The sequence below is a fragment of the Rhagoletis pomonella genome, unplaced genomic scaffold, assembly GCF_013731165.1.
Source record: "Rhagoletis pomonella isolate Grant_MI unplaced genomic scaffold, Rhpom_1.0 Rhpom_scaffold_00005, whole genome shotgun sequence".
Taxonomy (NCBI): domain Eukaryota; kingdom Metazoa; phylum Arthropoda; class Insecta; order Diptera; family Tephritidae; genus Rhagoletis; species Rhagoletis pomonella.
The window spans coordinates 49907123-49922060 of NW_023458559.1; the positions used below are offsets into that span (position 1 = coordinate 49907123).

At 32.3% G+C, this 14938-nt stretch overlaps 2 protein-coding genes across 5 annotated transcripts in view; one reads left to right on the forward strand and one right to left on the reverse strand.

The window, feature by feature from the left end:
- LOC118739122 (sodium-dependent phosphate transporter 1-A-like) overlaps positions 1 to 14938 on the forward strand; it is a 441416-nt gene that overhangs the window by 228987 nt on the left and 197491 nt on the right. The gene's annotated exons all lie outside the window — the stretch shown is intronic.
- Positions 10016 to 14122, reverse strand: LOC118739128 (inactive ubiquitin carboxyl-terminal hydrolase MINDY-4B-like). Its single transcript, XM_036470291.1, has 7 exons — positions 13922 to 14122; positions 13652 to 13823; positions 11543 to 11608; positions 11391 to 11461; positions 11148 to 11304; positions 11005 to 11076; positions 10016 to 10767 (listed from the first exon to the last, which is right to left on the reverse strand). Exons 1-7 carry the CDS (start codon positions 14086 to 14088, stop codon positions 10276 to 10278), a joined length of 1197 nt encoding a protein of 398 aa, XP_036326184.1. The 5' UTR covers positions 14089 to 14122; the 3' UTR covers positions 10016 to 10275.

Genomic DNA, 14938 nt, shown 5'->3' on the forward strand with positions numbered 1-14938 from the left:
TTTTCCGACGTTTGATGACTTAAAAGAACATTAGGTACAGTTACTAGATTTTAGGTACAATCATCTTTTGATCCGATACATTTTTATTTTATTTTCTTTTTCCTTTACCGTGCTAATATATGTATTTGCTTGTAGGCACGGGAGAAGCTTCGCTTTCATTTTGAAGAGTAAATAATTCTAAAGAAAAATTTTTAAAAGGAAGAAATTAAAAAAGTCATATACGAAAAATTAACACTTTACTTAGCTATACTCGAATTCGTAATTTTTTTCTATTAATTTTAACGCTTATTTTCACTGAGTCAAATTCAATGGCGTTTGGGATAAGGAAAGAAAGTTGTGTCAAAATATGTTCGAATGAAAACCAGCCTTTATTCGCCCATACAGTCCAGTGTTAAGATATCTTAAAATTTCATATTTTCTTTAGATCATCTATGAGAACTATAGCTATTTGACCTATATTCGCTTTTGGATTTCTAGAAATGTATTTAAAATGCTTTCGAAGTTACTTTCGGTAATTTGATTATTTTCTCTAGACTTGCTGCTTTCATTAAAAGGAATCGGATAATTTAGCAGACTTTTCCTGTTGTCTGGATAAAAAAGTATACTTCGCAAAGTATGTTCTTTGTCTTTTTCACCAATATTTTTCAGTAGTCAAAATTACACAAAAACAACGCTTCTCCGGTTCCCATTAAAAAAAAACATAATCATGTTTAAAGTACATTCATCTTTTGTATTCATATTTTAAATAAAATTAATAAAAAAAACTACAAATGAATGATGTTACTTTTTTTTAGGTACAATTTGTCTCATTTAGGTACATTTATTTTATGATATTAGGTACAATCTGAAATTTCCATTTTTCATGTGATACCATTTTTTAACCACACACATGCATACATACATACATGCATGCATTGAACATATGACTAATAATCTCAAACTCTAGGTTACCAGTGTCAACCTGCCATTTAGTGATCCCAGTAATCATAAAGTAAACCGGATATCCAGCCAGGGAAAATTAAACTCGCAAACACTTACTGAGATAATTCGCCTGCTATGTGACATGCCCAGCCCTTTGTAAGAGAGTTCGTTTCACACACTCGTGCAAACTTAAACGATGTCTAACATTTAGGATATTTAGTTAACACTATCCCACAACAATTTGTTTGTGAGCGTGTGAGAAGAGAAAAAATTTGACACCCAACCTCGCGTGTTGGCCGGATTTTAATAATAGCATGTTAAACTCAAGTTCATTTGTTCATGAAAATAGACAAACAACCCATCCAATAGCAGACAACGAGAAAAATAAACGTCCAAAATAACACAAAAAAGAAGAAAACAAACCAAAGAAAGGGTTGAGCTGTAAGGCAGCAAAAGTAGGGTGTTGAGTAAATGAAACGTTGTAGCTTAAAATGGTAGCCTGTTTGCACCGAATGTTAACTGCAGTTTACGTTTCTGTATATTGTTTTGTTGCATAAAAAGCATGAAACTGCTTAACATAGTTCGTATTTAAAAGCGCTCTTGACTGAAGTTAAACTTCTCTTTAAAATTAACAGAGCTCTTAATTTCAGTTCGGCTTTTGATTGAAATGGGTTCATTAAATTTTTAATTATTATTATTTTTTGAGAAATTAAGAATACCAAACGGACTATGTGAATGTAGTTAGCTTTTAAAATGATTCGTGAAAGTACTCGTATGAGTTAAAGTAAAAATCAGTAATTTCAGATTGCAAAAAAAATTAAATACTTGCTGAAACAAAAACGTAATAACAACATAATACTAAAAAGTTCAAATCTCCTATATACTACTTTTGTAGGTGGTTTTATGTTTGAAAATTAGAAGACGCACAAATAGTTGGTTTTATAGAACGAAAGTAATATGAAGGTATAAAATAAAGTGAAAATGTATACAAAATATAATATAATATAATAAGTAATCCATTATTGTCTACCTTTAAACAATTTAAGTGTATACAATTAATTGTAGCTAAAGATGCAACATTGTTGTTGATATGCAAGTTAAAGTATGTAAGTATAAGACTTTTTTAATAAACACTAGGGTGGGGCCCCCCCCCCCTTTAATTTGTTATGCGCTCAAAAAAACACCCTTCAGAATTAAATTTTTTTTAATTGGAAAAATTCGAGTTGAAATCTGAAAAATTTGACATACTATAGAAACTTATTAACACAAATTCATAAACTCGCCGAGTAATAGCTGCTCCAAGCCAACATTTTGTCAAATTTTATAATTTTTTTCAAACTCCAGGTAGCGACTCCAATTTTTTTTTTAATTTTGTAATTTTCGTGGACGTTTTTATTCCGTTCGTAGAACAAATTGAAGGGGTGCTTCATGATGTTCATATTTTTACGAACCGCCCTAATAAATACAATTGCGAGACTATTTTATGGCTAATGCATAATGTGGACTTTGAAAAATTATTCTATTAAATAAGTGCTCATAAAATGAGTTATACAATTGTATTATTATTAAAAATAAGCTATAATTAATTACAAGAAAATTTTAAGTCAACTATTTAGCTAGTACAGTGATTTTAAAAGTACAGTGCTTTTCATACACCATACATTTCCGCGTTGTTGCACTATTTTTAAACAAATTTGAACTGAAAAAAAACAACGTTTCACTATTTCTTTAAAATTTAAATTTTGTTTGCTTTACTAATAACTCAGCTCAGACAGATATTCTATAAATATAGGCACTTTTAAATGTTAGCAAATTTCTCAACTAAATAAATGCACTAAGTTTTTCTAAATATTTTTTTTTTTACAACTCCTTATTACGAAAGGTTTGAACAAAGCCAAGCTTAAAAACTATAAAGTATCGGGTACTTACAAAATACAAAACATAAAATAAATTGAAAAATATAATAATAAACGTTTGCTTTGTATGATATTATATCAATACATACATAAACTGCTATCAATGGATAAAAAACTTCGAAATTCAAATTGAAACAGGAATGAAATTTGAGCTAATTAATTAAAACGAAGCCTGGTGGTATGTGAAACAAAATATCAAATAAATTAATACATAGAAACAATAATATGGGTGTAAAAAGAAAAAACGGCTAGAAACAAAAAAAAATCAATAATTAAAAAATAATTTCCAATTTTTCTTACTATTCGTCCAAAATTGAGGTTTATTTTGCAACAATTTTTACTCCTGAAATTTTTTTAAAACAGCAAATTGTAAATGATAAATTTAAAAAAAAATCTATAATTTTTGTGTTTTTTACATATCCACTTTCAAATTTGATAATCTTATATGTTATCTGGAAAGATGTGTGTTTGATTTAAATAAAATATTAAAACATTTTGATACTTAAAAAATGGCAAATATGTAGTTTTTGGCAACGAAATTGCAGTAAAAAATTCCTGAGTTAAAAAGAAGTATAATTTATTTTAATTTCCTTCGAAAATATGAATCTTCTTTATAAATAAAATAAATCAAGCGAAATTTCCAAGGTTTAAGATTTTTCCAACTATACTTAAAAAATGAAAAGTATGTATGTAATTTTTGGATAGAAAATTTGAATTTGGTTTTTTTCAATTAAAAAATAAATAATTGATTTATTCAGTAAACATTCAAATTATGATTTTTCTAAATGTTTTTTCAAACTTTGAAAATTGTGTATAAAAAATTTAAGTCTTCAAATATTTTGATACTCAAAAGAGTTAGAAAAAAAATGTGTAAACAACAAATACATAAAATTTTTTTTTAGTAAAACAAAACTTTAGAGAAAACTACCTGAAAATGGTACTCGAGTTTTTCTTGTATAATTCCTTTTAATTTTTCGAAGAAATATATTTTCTTGTTTTTTTTTTTTAAAAAACTATTTTTATCCAATTATTTTTTCTTAAATTATTATAAAGAATTTGGTACGATTATCATATCTATGTCTGAAAAAATTTTGATTCTTTTTTTATTATTTAGTTTTTCTTAAAAAAAAAGTGCTGCACTTTGTAATTCAACAAATAACTGTGAAAAAAAATCCATTTTGTTTTTAATTTATACTGTTTTGATTTTTTTACTACAATAACAATCTCTCTTCTCAAACTTTTCCCTTAAAAAAACTAAAATATCTAAATAATTATTTTAAATGTTTCGAAGAAATTAATTTAATTTTAACAATCATATTTATCGAAAAAACCTAAAGAATTGAATATCATTGTTTTGGTCTTAGTTTTAATTAATTCATTTAATAAAAGGAAAAAGGCAAAAAAATGAAACAGTTTTTTTGTTAAATTTTTTTTCTCAAATCCTTTCTCTTGAAACTAAAATTTAAATAAACAAAAATTTTAAAACATGAAACTCTTGATAAATTTTGAATTGATATTTTTATTTTTTTAATATAGATTTACGCAAATCTTTTGTCTTGAAAAAGAACTTATATAAAAAATTCCTTTTAATTTTTCGAAGCAATTAATTTTTTTTTTGGTTTTATGGTTAATATGATTTTTTTTGTTATATAAGCCTTTTAAAAATAAAACTTGTTTTTTAAGAAATCAATTTTTATCAAATTAAATTATTTTTTAATATATTATTTTTTTTCATAAAAGCATTTCACTATTGTGATAAATGCTAAAGAAGTGTGTTTTATAAGTTTAGTTTTTTTTTTCAAAAAACAATTTGTTAATAAGAAAGCAATTTCTGATAAGGAAACTCAAATCCTTTATTTAAAAATCTTCTCCAAGTATTTGAAGTGAATTTTACAAATACTAAAATTATAAAGCTAATTACTCTAGTATTAAATCGAAAATAAGTAGACACGCTATAGCAATCAGCAAATAACGCCGAAGAAAATCATGTATGAAGATTTATAAACAAAGAAATTTTGCATAAAAAGTAAATTTAATAAAGGTTTTACTATAAAATATGAAAATTACTTCAACTAACACTAACTATTTATATTAAAATTTCAAAATAAATATATAGTAGAACTACAAACTAAATAACTAAATGAGCTCTTCAAATGACCTTCAAACTTTTTCTAAGTATAAATAAGTATATGTACTACATACCAACATTTTTAAGTGAACATAGACTTTTACGAATCCATACACATAAAAAACGGCTTATATTTAATATGATTACATGAAGTAAATATAATATTACTGTAAAACCAACATATTTAAATTAACTATGAATATAAACTAAGTACTCACATAGATAGACGTTAAAAAACTGTTGTAATAAAATAAGCTAAATATGCCTAAAAAGGAATCATAGTAATAAATAGATAAGACAGATATTGTGAGCCAAGCCCAAAGATCGATAAAAGTTTAACATTTAAATTTAAAAAAATAAAAATTTTGTGAATATATAAACTTTATAAACTTTTGTAAATATACATACGATATAATTAAATATAATGCAATGCAATAAAATTAATTTTGAATAAAAAGAGTGGAACAATTTAAGAAAGGTTTTTTTAATATATTTGATAACTTACGGGTTCTATTAAAATATTTTCGCTATTTCCAAAAAATTCAAAAAGGATTCTTAAACACATAAAAAACGCTCGTTCCTAAATAAATTGAAAAATATCCTTTTATAGTAATTCATAATATAGTAAAAGAAGTAGTCAAGCAGGTGCATGATGAAGGGCTTCAATCTTTCCCACGGTAGATTATTATATGCCATAGCAAGACAGAAAGCAGGATTCTCCTCCGTTGGGAAAAGTGCACCGCGATTCCAATCATCGAACATACATTTACTATTCGTTAGAACCTGCGCCCCACCAGGCTTTCGCCACCGGCTTTGAATAGCTCAGCAGTATACCATCGGCACTAGTGACTTTTTGTTCTTAAATGGCATTATTGCTGCCCTCAACTTGTCTTGATGCAGTGTAGGAAAACGCATCTTTCCTGTATTCTCACTAGGCAAACGTTCTTCATGCTTCTCGAAATCATTGAATTTCGCCTTAATTCCCAGTATTAAAGAGATGCATCTCAAGCTGTCAATGATCATATCCTTATGCGTACTCTCTTACCTCTTATTAAAATATGTTTTTTTCCTCCTCTTCTCTCGTTATATTGCTGGGTGGACCAAGTGGTTGGATACTAGGGCGATTGACCCGGTTTTTCCAAACCGGTTTCCACCGGGTTTTTTTAATATCTGTAGGCTGTTTTTTTAAATCTTGATTTTTCGAATATAGAATAAACCGGATGTTTTTATGGAAAAACCTGTTTTTTCATTTCATACAAATCATAACCTCTCAATAAAAATTTTGAGTTTTTCGAAGTGCGTTAGGCTGGGCTGTTAAGTAATGATTCTAAATTGTAATGATTACCGATTTATTTAATTATTATTTTTTTTAATCTGCTTTATGATTAATTACCATTATTTCCACTTTTAAATTAATAATTACCGATTACCATTAAAAATAATCAAAAAGTAATTGTATTTTTAGCCCATTGGAAGAAAAAAATCAAAAATAATCAAAAAAGCTAATGGGATTAGTTCCACAATAAAATTAATTTTTTTTGATTATTTATAATTATATTAATTATTTTAAATAAACTGTGTTGCTCAGACGGAAAAAAAATGTTTTGTCGACAAACTTATGTATGTAGCTGTGAAATACGGACGTTGTTCTTTCAAATGACCATAGATAACAGGACTCCTAGGTTATTTGGGAATGAGCAGTATATGATATTTGGCCGAGCTTCTCCTTCAATTCGTGCTCTGCTTCTTGATGTTGGGACACAAATGGAGAGATCTTTAATTTTACTCCACTTCCGAAGAAGCTTTTTTATGTCAAAAATACACCCTGGGGCTTACCATTGTTTGACGAGGGGCGACGGCTATTTGAAAAGAACTTTTTTCATGTTGCTAGGCCAAGAAATTTAACCATGGACCTACCGAGTGGCATTATGCATCTCTAAGCACTCGGCTACGGCGGCAAATGTATTACTCAAATCCGAAAACAAAAAAAAAAACCGAAAAATTTAAATAAACTATTAAAAAAGTTAAAATAAGACCAAATGTGAGTTTTTCACTGATTTTTATTTGTTTTACTTTTGATCTAAAAAACTTTAAATTTTTACATATTTATATATTTTAATTTTCTTTTTTCTAAATAAAAGCTATATTTATTGTTAATAGTTGTATTGAGATTTGTGGCCATGACTTCATATGGGCATTATCCGAGTTTTTCTTAATTTCAAAATCTGGAACCGTTTTTCTTTCAAATTGCAATTTTTCGAATAACTCGGAAACCGATTTTGTAGAAAAGGCGAATAATCGAACACCCTAATGGATACTCTCGGAAGTATCGTCATAGCACACTTCATTATGACAGCTGTTTCCGCGTAAGTCACTGTAACTGGCCTTCTTCAGCAGCGGTACAAGAAGCGATGAGCAATTGCTTATTTAATCAGAAATGTGATTCGTGATCGAAATGTCTTGGCATACCTTGGCTGTAATCCAGTGATCCTAGTCGATGTTAGCTTCTCTTAAGGGTGAAACATCAAACTTCTATACGGACTAGTAGGATGCAGTAGACGAAGATATGAACAAGCCACCACACAGCACTGTTGACATGCTGCGGGATGCTTTCTAATGTGACTGGAAAATACCCTACGATGCCCAAATTCCCTCAGTAAGTAAACATAATATATAAATATAATGCTGATCAAGCAGTTTTTGGTCGGCTGCTACCAACGTGAGCACCAGAACTGGCACTTTTTGAAAGCTGGAACAGAAATACGGGATACAAGACTGCATCTGACATTCACTGAAGTCGACGCTGTACAGATATTTAGGCAACTAACAACGTTAACAGAGAGGCAATCTCATGTATACCATCATCGAAGTACAACCTCAACAAATTGCAGAGAAAGAAATTCACCTGCCTACCGAAACCCGCTTTACTATGACGCAATTATGGGCTGGCTATTGTACCCATATGAAGGTTTCCCGCATGACACCAACCAGCTCTTCATATGCCCTTAACCCTCCTCAGTTAACAGCTCTCTACCAATTAAGCTTAACGACAATTACTAAAGTTTAGCCATTTCTGTAGCCCCTACTCCAACAAAAATAACACCAACAAGCTCAGTTGTCCTCTTCATCGTCCTGTAACCAGAAAAAGCTCTTCAAAGGCCCACTGTTTGGGCGACTCTTCACCCATGCGGTGTGTTGTAATTTTGCTGTGTGTGTGTGTGTAATTTTGTGGTGACTAGACCACACATATTGGTTTCAGATAAATTTGAAAAGAAAGCCTTTTAAGAAAGGGCTGCAATACAAAAATCAATAGGAAAATAAACCTTGTGGAGTCTAGTTCGAGACCATTAAGGTCCATAGCATTTTCAGATAAACCAAGAACACATGAGACCACCAAACCGGGTAACAGGGGTACGGCGGATACTGAAGAAAATAGAGGGAGAACTTACTGCATATGCGGATGATATTTCTGTTATCTTTTATGATCCAAGCACTACGGGTGACACATCTTTGGACAATCAAAGTGGGGCTTACTTTCAACGCAGAAAAAATAGACTCTCCACCAGGAAATACAAGGTTACGAACTGGTCCAAGCCTAACCTAGATGGGGTGACCCTTCAGGGAAAGCAAAGCTCCAAGTACCTCGGAATAATACTTGATAGTAAGCTGTAGTGGCACCTCAGTGTGGAGGAGAGGGCGAAGAGACCTCCGTGGCTTTCTATACATGCAAAAAGATGCTGGGCTATACCTGGGGCTTGTCTCCTTCTATTTCTTACTTGGTCTTCACCTCAATAGTCTATCGGCCTGACTGGACCATGGTATATTGGTTTGGTGGACAGCATTGGAGAAGAAAACATTTCTTAAGAGTATAGAAAGTTTATATAGGCCATCAAAGATCAGCATGACAGGGATACTAAGAAAGACATTCACGGCAGCACTCTACACCTTGTTTCATCTCTTCCCGGCGGACCTATCGGCCATATAGCGTCAAAAACTTCTGCCAGACTTTATGCTAGAGGTCAGTTTGTATGCATGTCTTACGGTCACATTGGCATGGCGTAAACTTTTATTGGACGGTTTGACTATGTGATGGCGGATCTGCACTTTTCAACGAAGGCTGGCGTGAGGCATGAGGAGTGCTAGCTCCGTGAATCTCTATAAAGCGAATCGAAGATGGAGAACGGGGTAGGGCGCAGTCGTATGCGCGTAGCTCGGTCTCAACAAATCTTATAAGCTGCCAAACTAAGGAGGTCGGTGGAGCTACTGAACAGCACTCCACGAAATAGGCAGGTGAATTTCTATATAGACAGTTAGGCTACGATAAAGGCGCCACTATCTCACAGCACTTCCTCTATAAGTGTGACGCAGTTCAGAGCAGCTCTGAATTTGCTAGTATATCCTTACTGGGTTTCGGAGCACACCGCCGTCGCTGGCAACTAGGAGGCCGACAGGCTTGCCAAATAGAGTGGTTGGCGGAAACTACGCTGATAGAGTAGGTAGAGCGACTAAATGTAAACTCGATCTGTCTACCATCAGGAAGGCGCAGAAGGCGTGGAACAAAAGGAAAGGCTGCAAGATGTCCAGGGTTATGTACAGAGCGTATGACATGAAGCTCACGAAGTTTCTCATTTCTCTCAATAGGGATGACGCTAGGCTACTGGTGGGTATTTTAATTGGACATTGCCTGCTACGCACGCCTTGAAACTGGCTCTGGAACGTCTTATTGTACACATTTTTTGGTGGCGGCTTCCTCAGAGGACAGAAAGCTTCCTCCTAGGAGACTTATCCACAGTCCTATAAGGGCAAGAAACTCGCAGTGGGTATGTTCCACTGTCTCCTCTTTCGTTCTGAATCTCCTCTCATTGCTCATAAACAGTTTAAAGGCGTCATCAGGCAACGTCCCAAACCCCTAAATTGTCCCGCATTAAAAAAAAAAAAACAGTTTATAAGCAAGCCAAACAAACATTTTATTTATTAAAATTTTACACATCTTCTTTTTCATTTAAAACTTCAAGTGCAAACATTTGTATAGAAAAAAGTGTTGTTTAGATTTTAAAGCTGTCAGTAGGGAAGAAAGAGAGTCGTGGGTATTTTTGTGACACACAACTGTGATTTAAGCGCGGTGGAAAAAAAAAACAAGCTGAAAAGCACAGCTGCACTGTCGCACACTTCACTGCATTCCAAACGATTTATGAAATCGACATAACTGTTACATTTTTCACGAACTTTACAAACTGGCACGTGTGTTCATACGCAGCCTTACAAAGCTCCCGCAAACACATACACACTCACACACCACACGCATCCTTTTTATGGTGTTGTGCAAAACAGATAACTCAGCATGGATGGCTGCACATTGAAACGTATGTGCGCCTCCTCCCATTTGGTGTGAATTAAACGTTGTAACGGTGTATTCGTTGTCAATTCTTCACGTGCCAGCAAATCGGCACTGTCACCGCCACTCGCAGTGCTTTTACCACTACCAATACCGCCGCCACCACCACCTCCACCGCCAGCTGCTGTACTACCACTTTCTGCTGCTGCACTTTCTGTGGTCGCCTGCCGCTCCAACATGCCAATGGCTTGCTCATTGTACACACGATTATCGATAGCCATGAAAATGTTGTGGCCAGAGCAGCTGTAATAATTCAAATCGAACCGCGACTCGGCATGATAATTTCGTAAAAGTTCCGGATTCCGATTGAAAAGCACACCAAAGTGACCACAACAGCTGGTAATCCAAATCGGGTAGTTGGGTGTTTTGAGGCGCGAACCTGGTTGTCGGGAGGCCGCCACGGAGGGCTGTTGGGTAGAAAGGAGAAAAAAGGTGCGTATTCAATTAATGTGGAGATAAACGTTTTGGGAAAAAGTGCGTTTTTCAAGTAGATTTTGAAATTTAGCTGCCACTTAACACACATTTTCTGAAAACAAAATTTGTTTCTAAAGGACTGGTAAATTTTCAAATTTACTTGAGGAAGCCCCTTTTTTAACATTTGTTTTACTCGATTCTATTTCTTTTTCATATTTTTATTTTATTACCTGCGAATTATCATTGTCCCAGAGTAAAAAACCGATTGTACATCGACTCAGTATTCCATATTGTGGTATAGCCTAAATTGTATAATATTTTTATTTAAAAAAAAATGTTCAGAAAATTTTTTATTTGCAACTCCCTGACTTACATAGGTATTCTCGTCGCCTACATTTACAACACCATTATGCAGATAAGGCGTGGCACGTCCAGTCAAAAGTAAGGTTACAATCATCAGGGAGCCCTCCTCATTGTTCGTCATTGTCAATGGCGTTGATTTGCTTGTTGAATCAAGATCGTTGCGGATTCTGAAAAGTCGAGTAGTATAAAAAAAAACGATTATAACAAAATATAATTTAATGCCCAGGGAAATCCATCATAAGAGCTTTCTTACTTGCTCATCGAACGCGTCAATACGGCGCTGTATAGAAATAGCAACGTACCAGGCGAGTCCTCTTCAGTAAACTATTATTTTTTTTTTGTATTAAAAATAAATAAAATTTAAGCTATTAAAATCACAATGGTAAAAGCAGTTTCAGAATTTACCAACTTCAAGTGCCGCTTTATAAAGAATTCCAGCTCATCATGCGGGGATAGCGTGAAAACATATAACTTTAAAGAAGAAAATCTTTAATGTTCAGAAAATATGCAGTACAGCTTCAAAGCTTAAAGTTCCTTTTAAGAAAGTAGTAACAGGTCGACCGAGCTTTGATCGGAACGCATATAATTTTCAATGTTTTCAAGGTTTGGCAATCAAATAATGGCCAATTCGATAGTTTTCATTTAAAAATATCTATTTAATATTACGCCTATCCAATACCTCTTTTCAAACAAATTATTTATATCGAAAAAAAATTGTATCGATGCGTAAAGGCGGATTCGTCGTTCTAGTTCTGAACTAAAGTTGAGGTTGAGTTAGCAACAGGGTTGCCACTGACGAAAAAAAATATTTACCATCCACTTGAGAAAAATCTACCAAATCTGGAAAATATCTACCAATACATTTTTTATAGTTATTTTAATAAAAACAATAGTTTTGTTGTTTTTTATTTATTTTAATTAAAACTGTTGTTTTTTATTTTTTTAGTTGTTTCACTGTGCTAAGTTTGCCTTGTTTATTCTTGTTGCTTATTTCCACTATTTCACTTTGCTAAGCCAACTACAATCAATTTATTTCAATGAGAATTTAAATTGTTTTTAAGGAGCTTTTTATTTAACTAATTATACGGTATTTGAGTCATATTATTGGCATATTCTCAGTTTCCTTCAACCAAAAGCGGAAGTGATGAAACTAAAGGCAACAACGAAACTTCATAATTTGAAAAACTCAACTCGAGTTATTATAGACAAATACAGTGACTCAAAAAAGCACTTGGTGTCTTTTTTTATTATTCGCAATGTTGTTCAAGTAAAAATTTTTTTGTTGCTTTAACTAAATCCATAAAAATTAAGGATTCAAACTGTATTCAACATTTAGAAAAATTCAAAAAATTTCCTCCAAATTTCGAATTTTTTACTCTGAATTTTTAGAACAATTTAAGGTACCAAGTTTTAAAGCAAATAATGCTTAAGTATAGCTCACAATGTGCTTCCCGCTGATTTTTATTTTAATTTTTTGCCGCCAGTCTTTTGTGTTTTTTTTTTATTTAACAATTTCTATTGATAAAAAATGGCGTTGATTTGATTTTTTTGCGAACAATCATAGTGTGTCATTACATACCTGTCGATTTTTTCTTTATATGTATTTAAATAATCATTTAAAATATTTAGGCAATCAAAAGCTCCTAGGGATTCCAGTAAAATGAGTTTTGAATGGAGCACGATATGTTCGCCTTATATCAATATACATTTATACGTATGTAAGTATGTATATAAAAAGTTTGCAAAGAAATTTATAATATAAAGATAACTACGTAAAAGGAATCGGGAACGAAAAGTTCAACAAAAACCTATCAAAATGAGAAAAAAATTTACCTTTTTACCAACCGAAATTTTTTCTACCAATTTTGGTAACAATTTACCAAAGTGGCAACCCTGGTTAGCAACTCAAAAGTGTTCAGAACATTTTTCGGTTGCTCTCCCGGAGAGAGAATCACAACAACAACCACATGGAAGAAAAGTTCTGAACTAGAATATTTTAGCCTATTAAGTACCGCAGTATGCAGTGAAAAAAAAATTAAACTTTGAAAAAGTAATGTTGACTCAAACTGGTCATTTGGCCACGTGTTAATTTTTTTTAATATTCATAATATTTTTCGAGCTTATTTTTTTTGTTATTTTTCTATAAACATATACATATATAAATCACAGTTTCAAACTTCATACTAAATTTGAGAAGTTCAACAAATTTTCATTAAAATTTCAACTTTTTATTCTGAATCTTTAGAACATTTTTGGGTATGCAGTTTTATAGCACATACAATTTTGAAAGCTTAAAAAAGCTGGAGAATTCGTACGAGAAAGTATAAATTGCATTTTGTCCACAATTCTCAACTTGCGTAAGAAATGAATTTAAAGCAGAAAACTTGCTCAAGTCAATGAACTCGATGAAATTTGATTGATTAGTTGGAATGAGTTCACCTCTCACTAGCCGGGTTAAATATATTATGTATGTATGTATGTATGTATATAAAATGCGTTACCTTAAGCTCTTACCTTTTCAGTCACGCCATCATGGAAGAATGTCACACTATGATCAACGAAAACTTCATCTCCCGGTGACGGCAAGACCATTGTCACTTTACCTTTGTCAGAAATCAGTCGCAGAATTTCGACTAACGCATTTATGAGCGCATTTGTTTGCATATCCTGAGTGCAAATTAAGGGACTGAATACAAATTAAAAATTAAAAAATTAATAAAAATCATAAAAGAAAAAATTACTGTCGTTATAATTTTGTTTCAAATAACAAATTTTTAAACATACTCCTGATTAGTACGACCACGTCGACCGAAGAGCAAATACTTCAAAATAAAACCTTGTACGACGGAGAGCAGACCACGTGTGGCATTGCGCGGTGAACGTAGTCCATAGGAGAGCTCCTCTTTGGGTGATCCAAATGTGAATGGCGTTTGTGTCCACTCACCACGCATGGGTATCGATGAAGTGCCAAAAACCAGCTGACGGAGTTCCTGTATAGAAAGTGTAGGGAATTCGAATGTATATTTTAGGAAAGATAATAAGTATTTATGTAAGTTTAGCTCAAATTTCATTTCAAGAATGCACATACAGAGAGGTGTGGTAAAACTTTCGAAAAATTAAGAAGTTGCTTCAAAGCATAAATAGACGGCAGCTTTGATTTAAATCAACTCCTTAAATAGGAATTGAAAGTGATTCGGAAAAAGTCCTGCAGCTATCCTTAATATTATTGTGGGTCCGGGGAATTTTCGATGACAACACTGGCCGAAATGGCCATCAAGTAAGCAGAATTGCGTACTGCAATTCTGCAGCATTCAAGTCCGATTCTCAGTTCGCGCGATTGCCAATTTATTTATCTTAGTTTTTATTTTATTTATTTGGATAAAGTATGATTGATTGTCTTTACTTGATTGTATTTTTATAGAATTTTTTTACCAGAATTGTATCCAGTATTTGTTTTAACTTTTTTTGGGTATAATATTTATTTTTCTTTATTTGCAATGTGTGTAACCTCGTTGTTTATTTTCAGTGTTATGGAAATATTTATCTGGTCAAATATTTCTTAATTTCTTTTAAACCCTTATCTGTTTTACTTTTTTGTTTAATTTTTTGGTCCAATATTCATTTTCACAGAGTTCTGGAAAAAATCCAAATACCTATTAGAATTTCCAAGTTTTGTTGTTTATTCATATGTTTTTACGTTTTCTATATATTTTGTGGTCATTTATTTATAAATAGCGGCCCCGGCGAATTTTGTCCCGCAGATAATTGATTTTTGATTTACAACTTTTAATTATTGGGGTA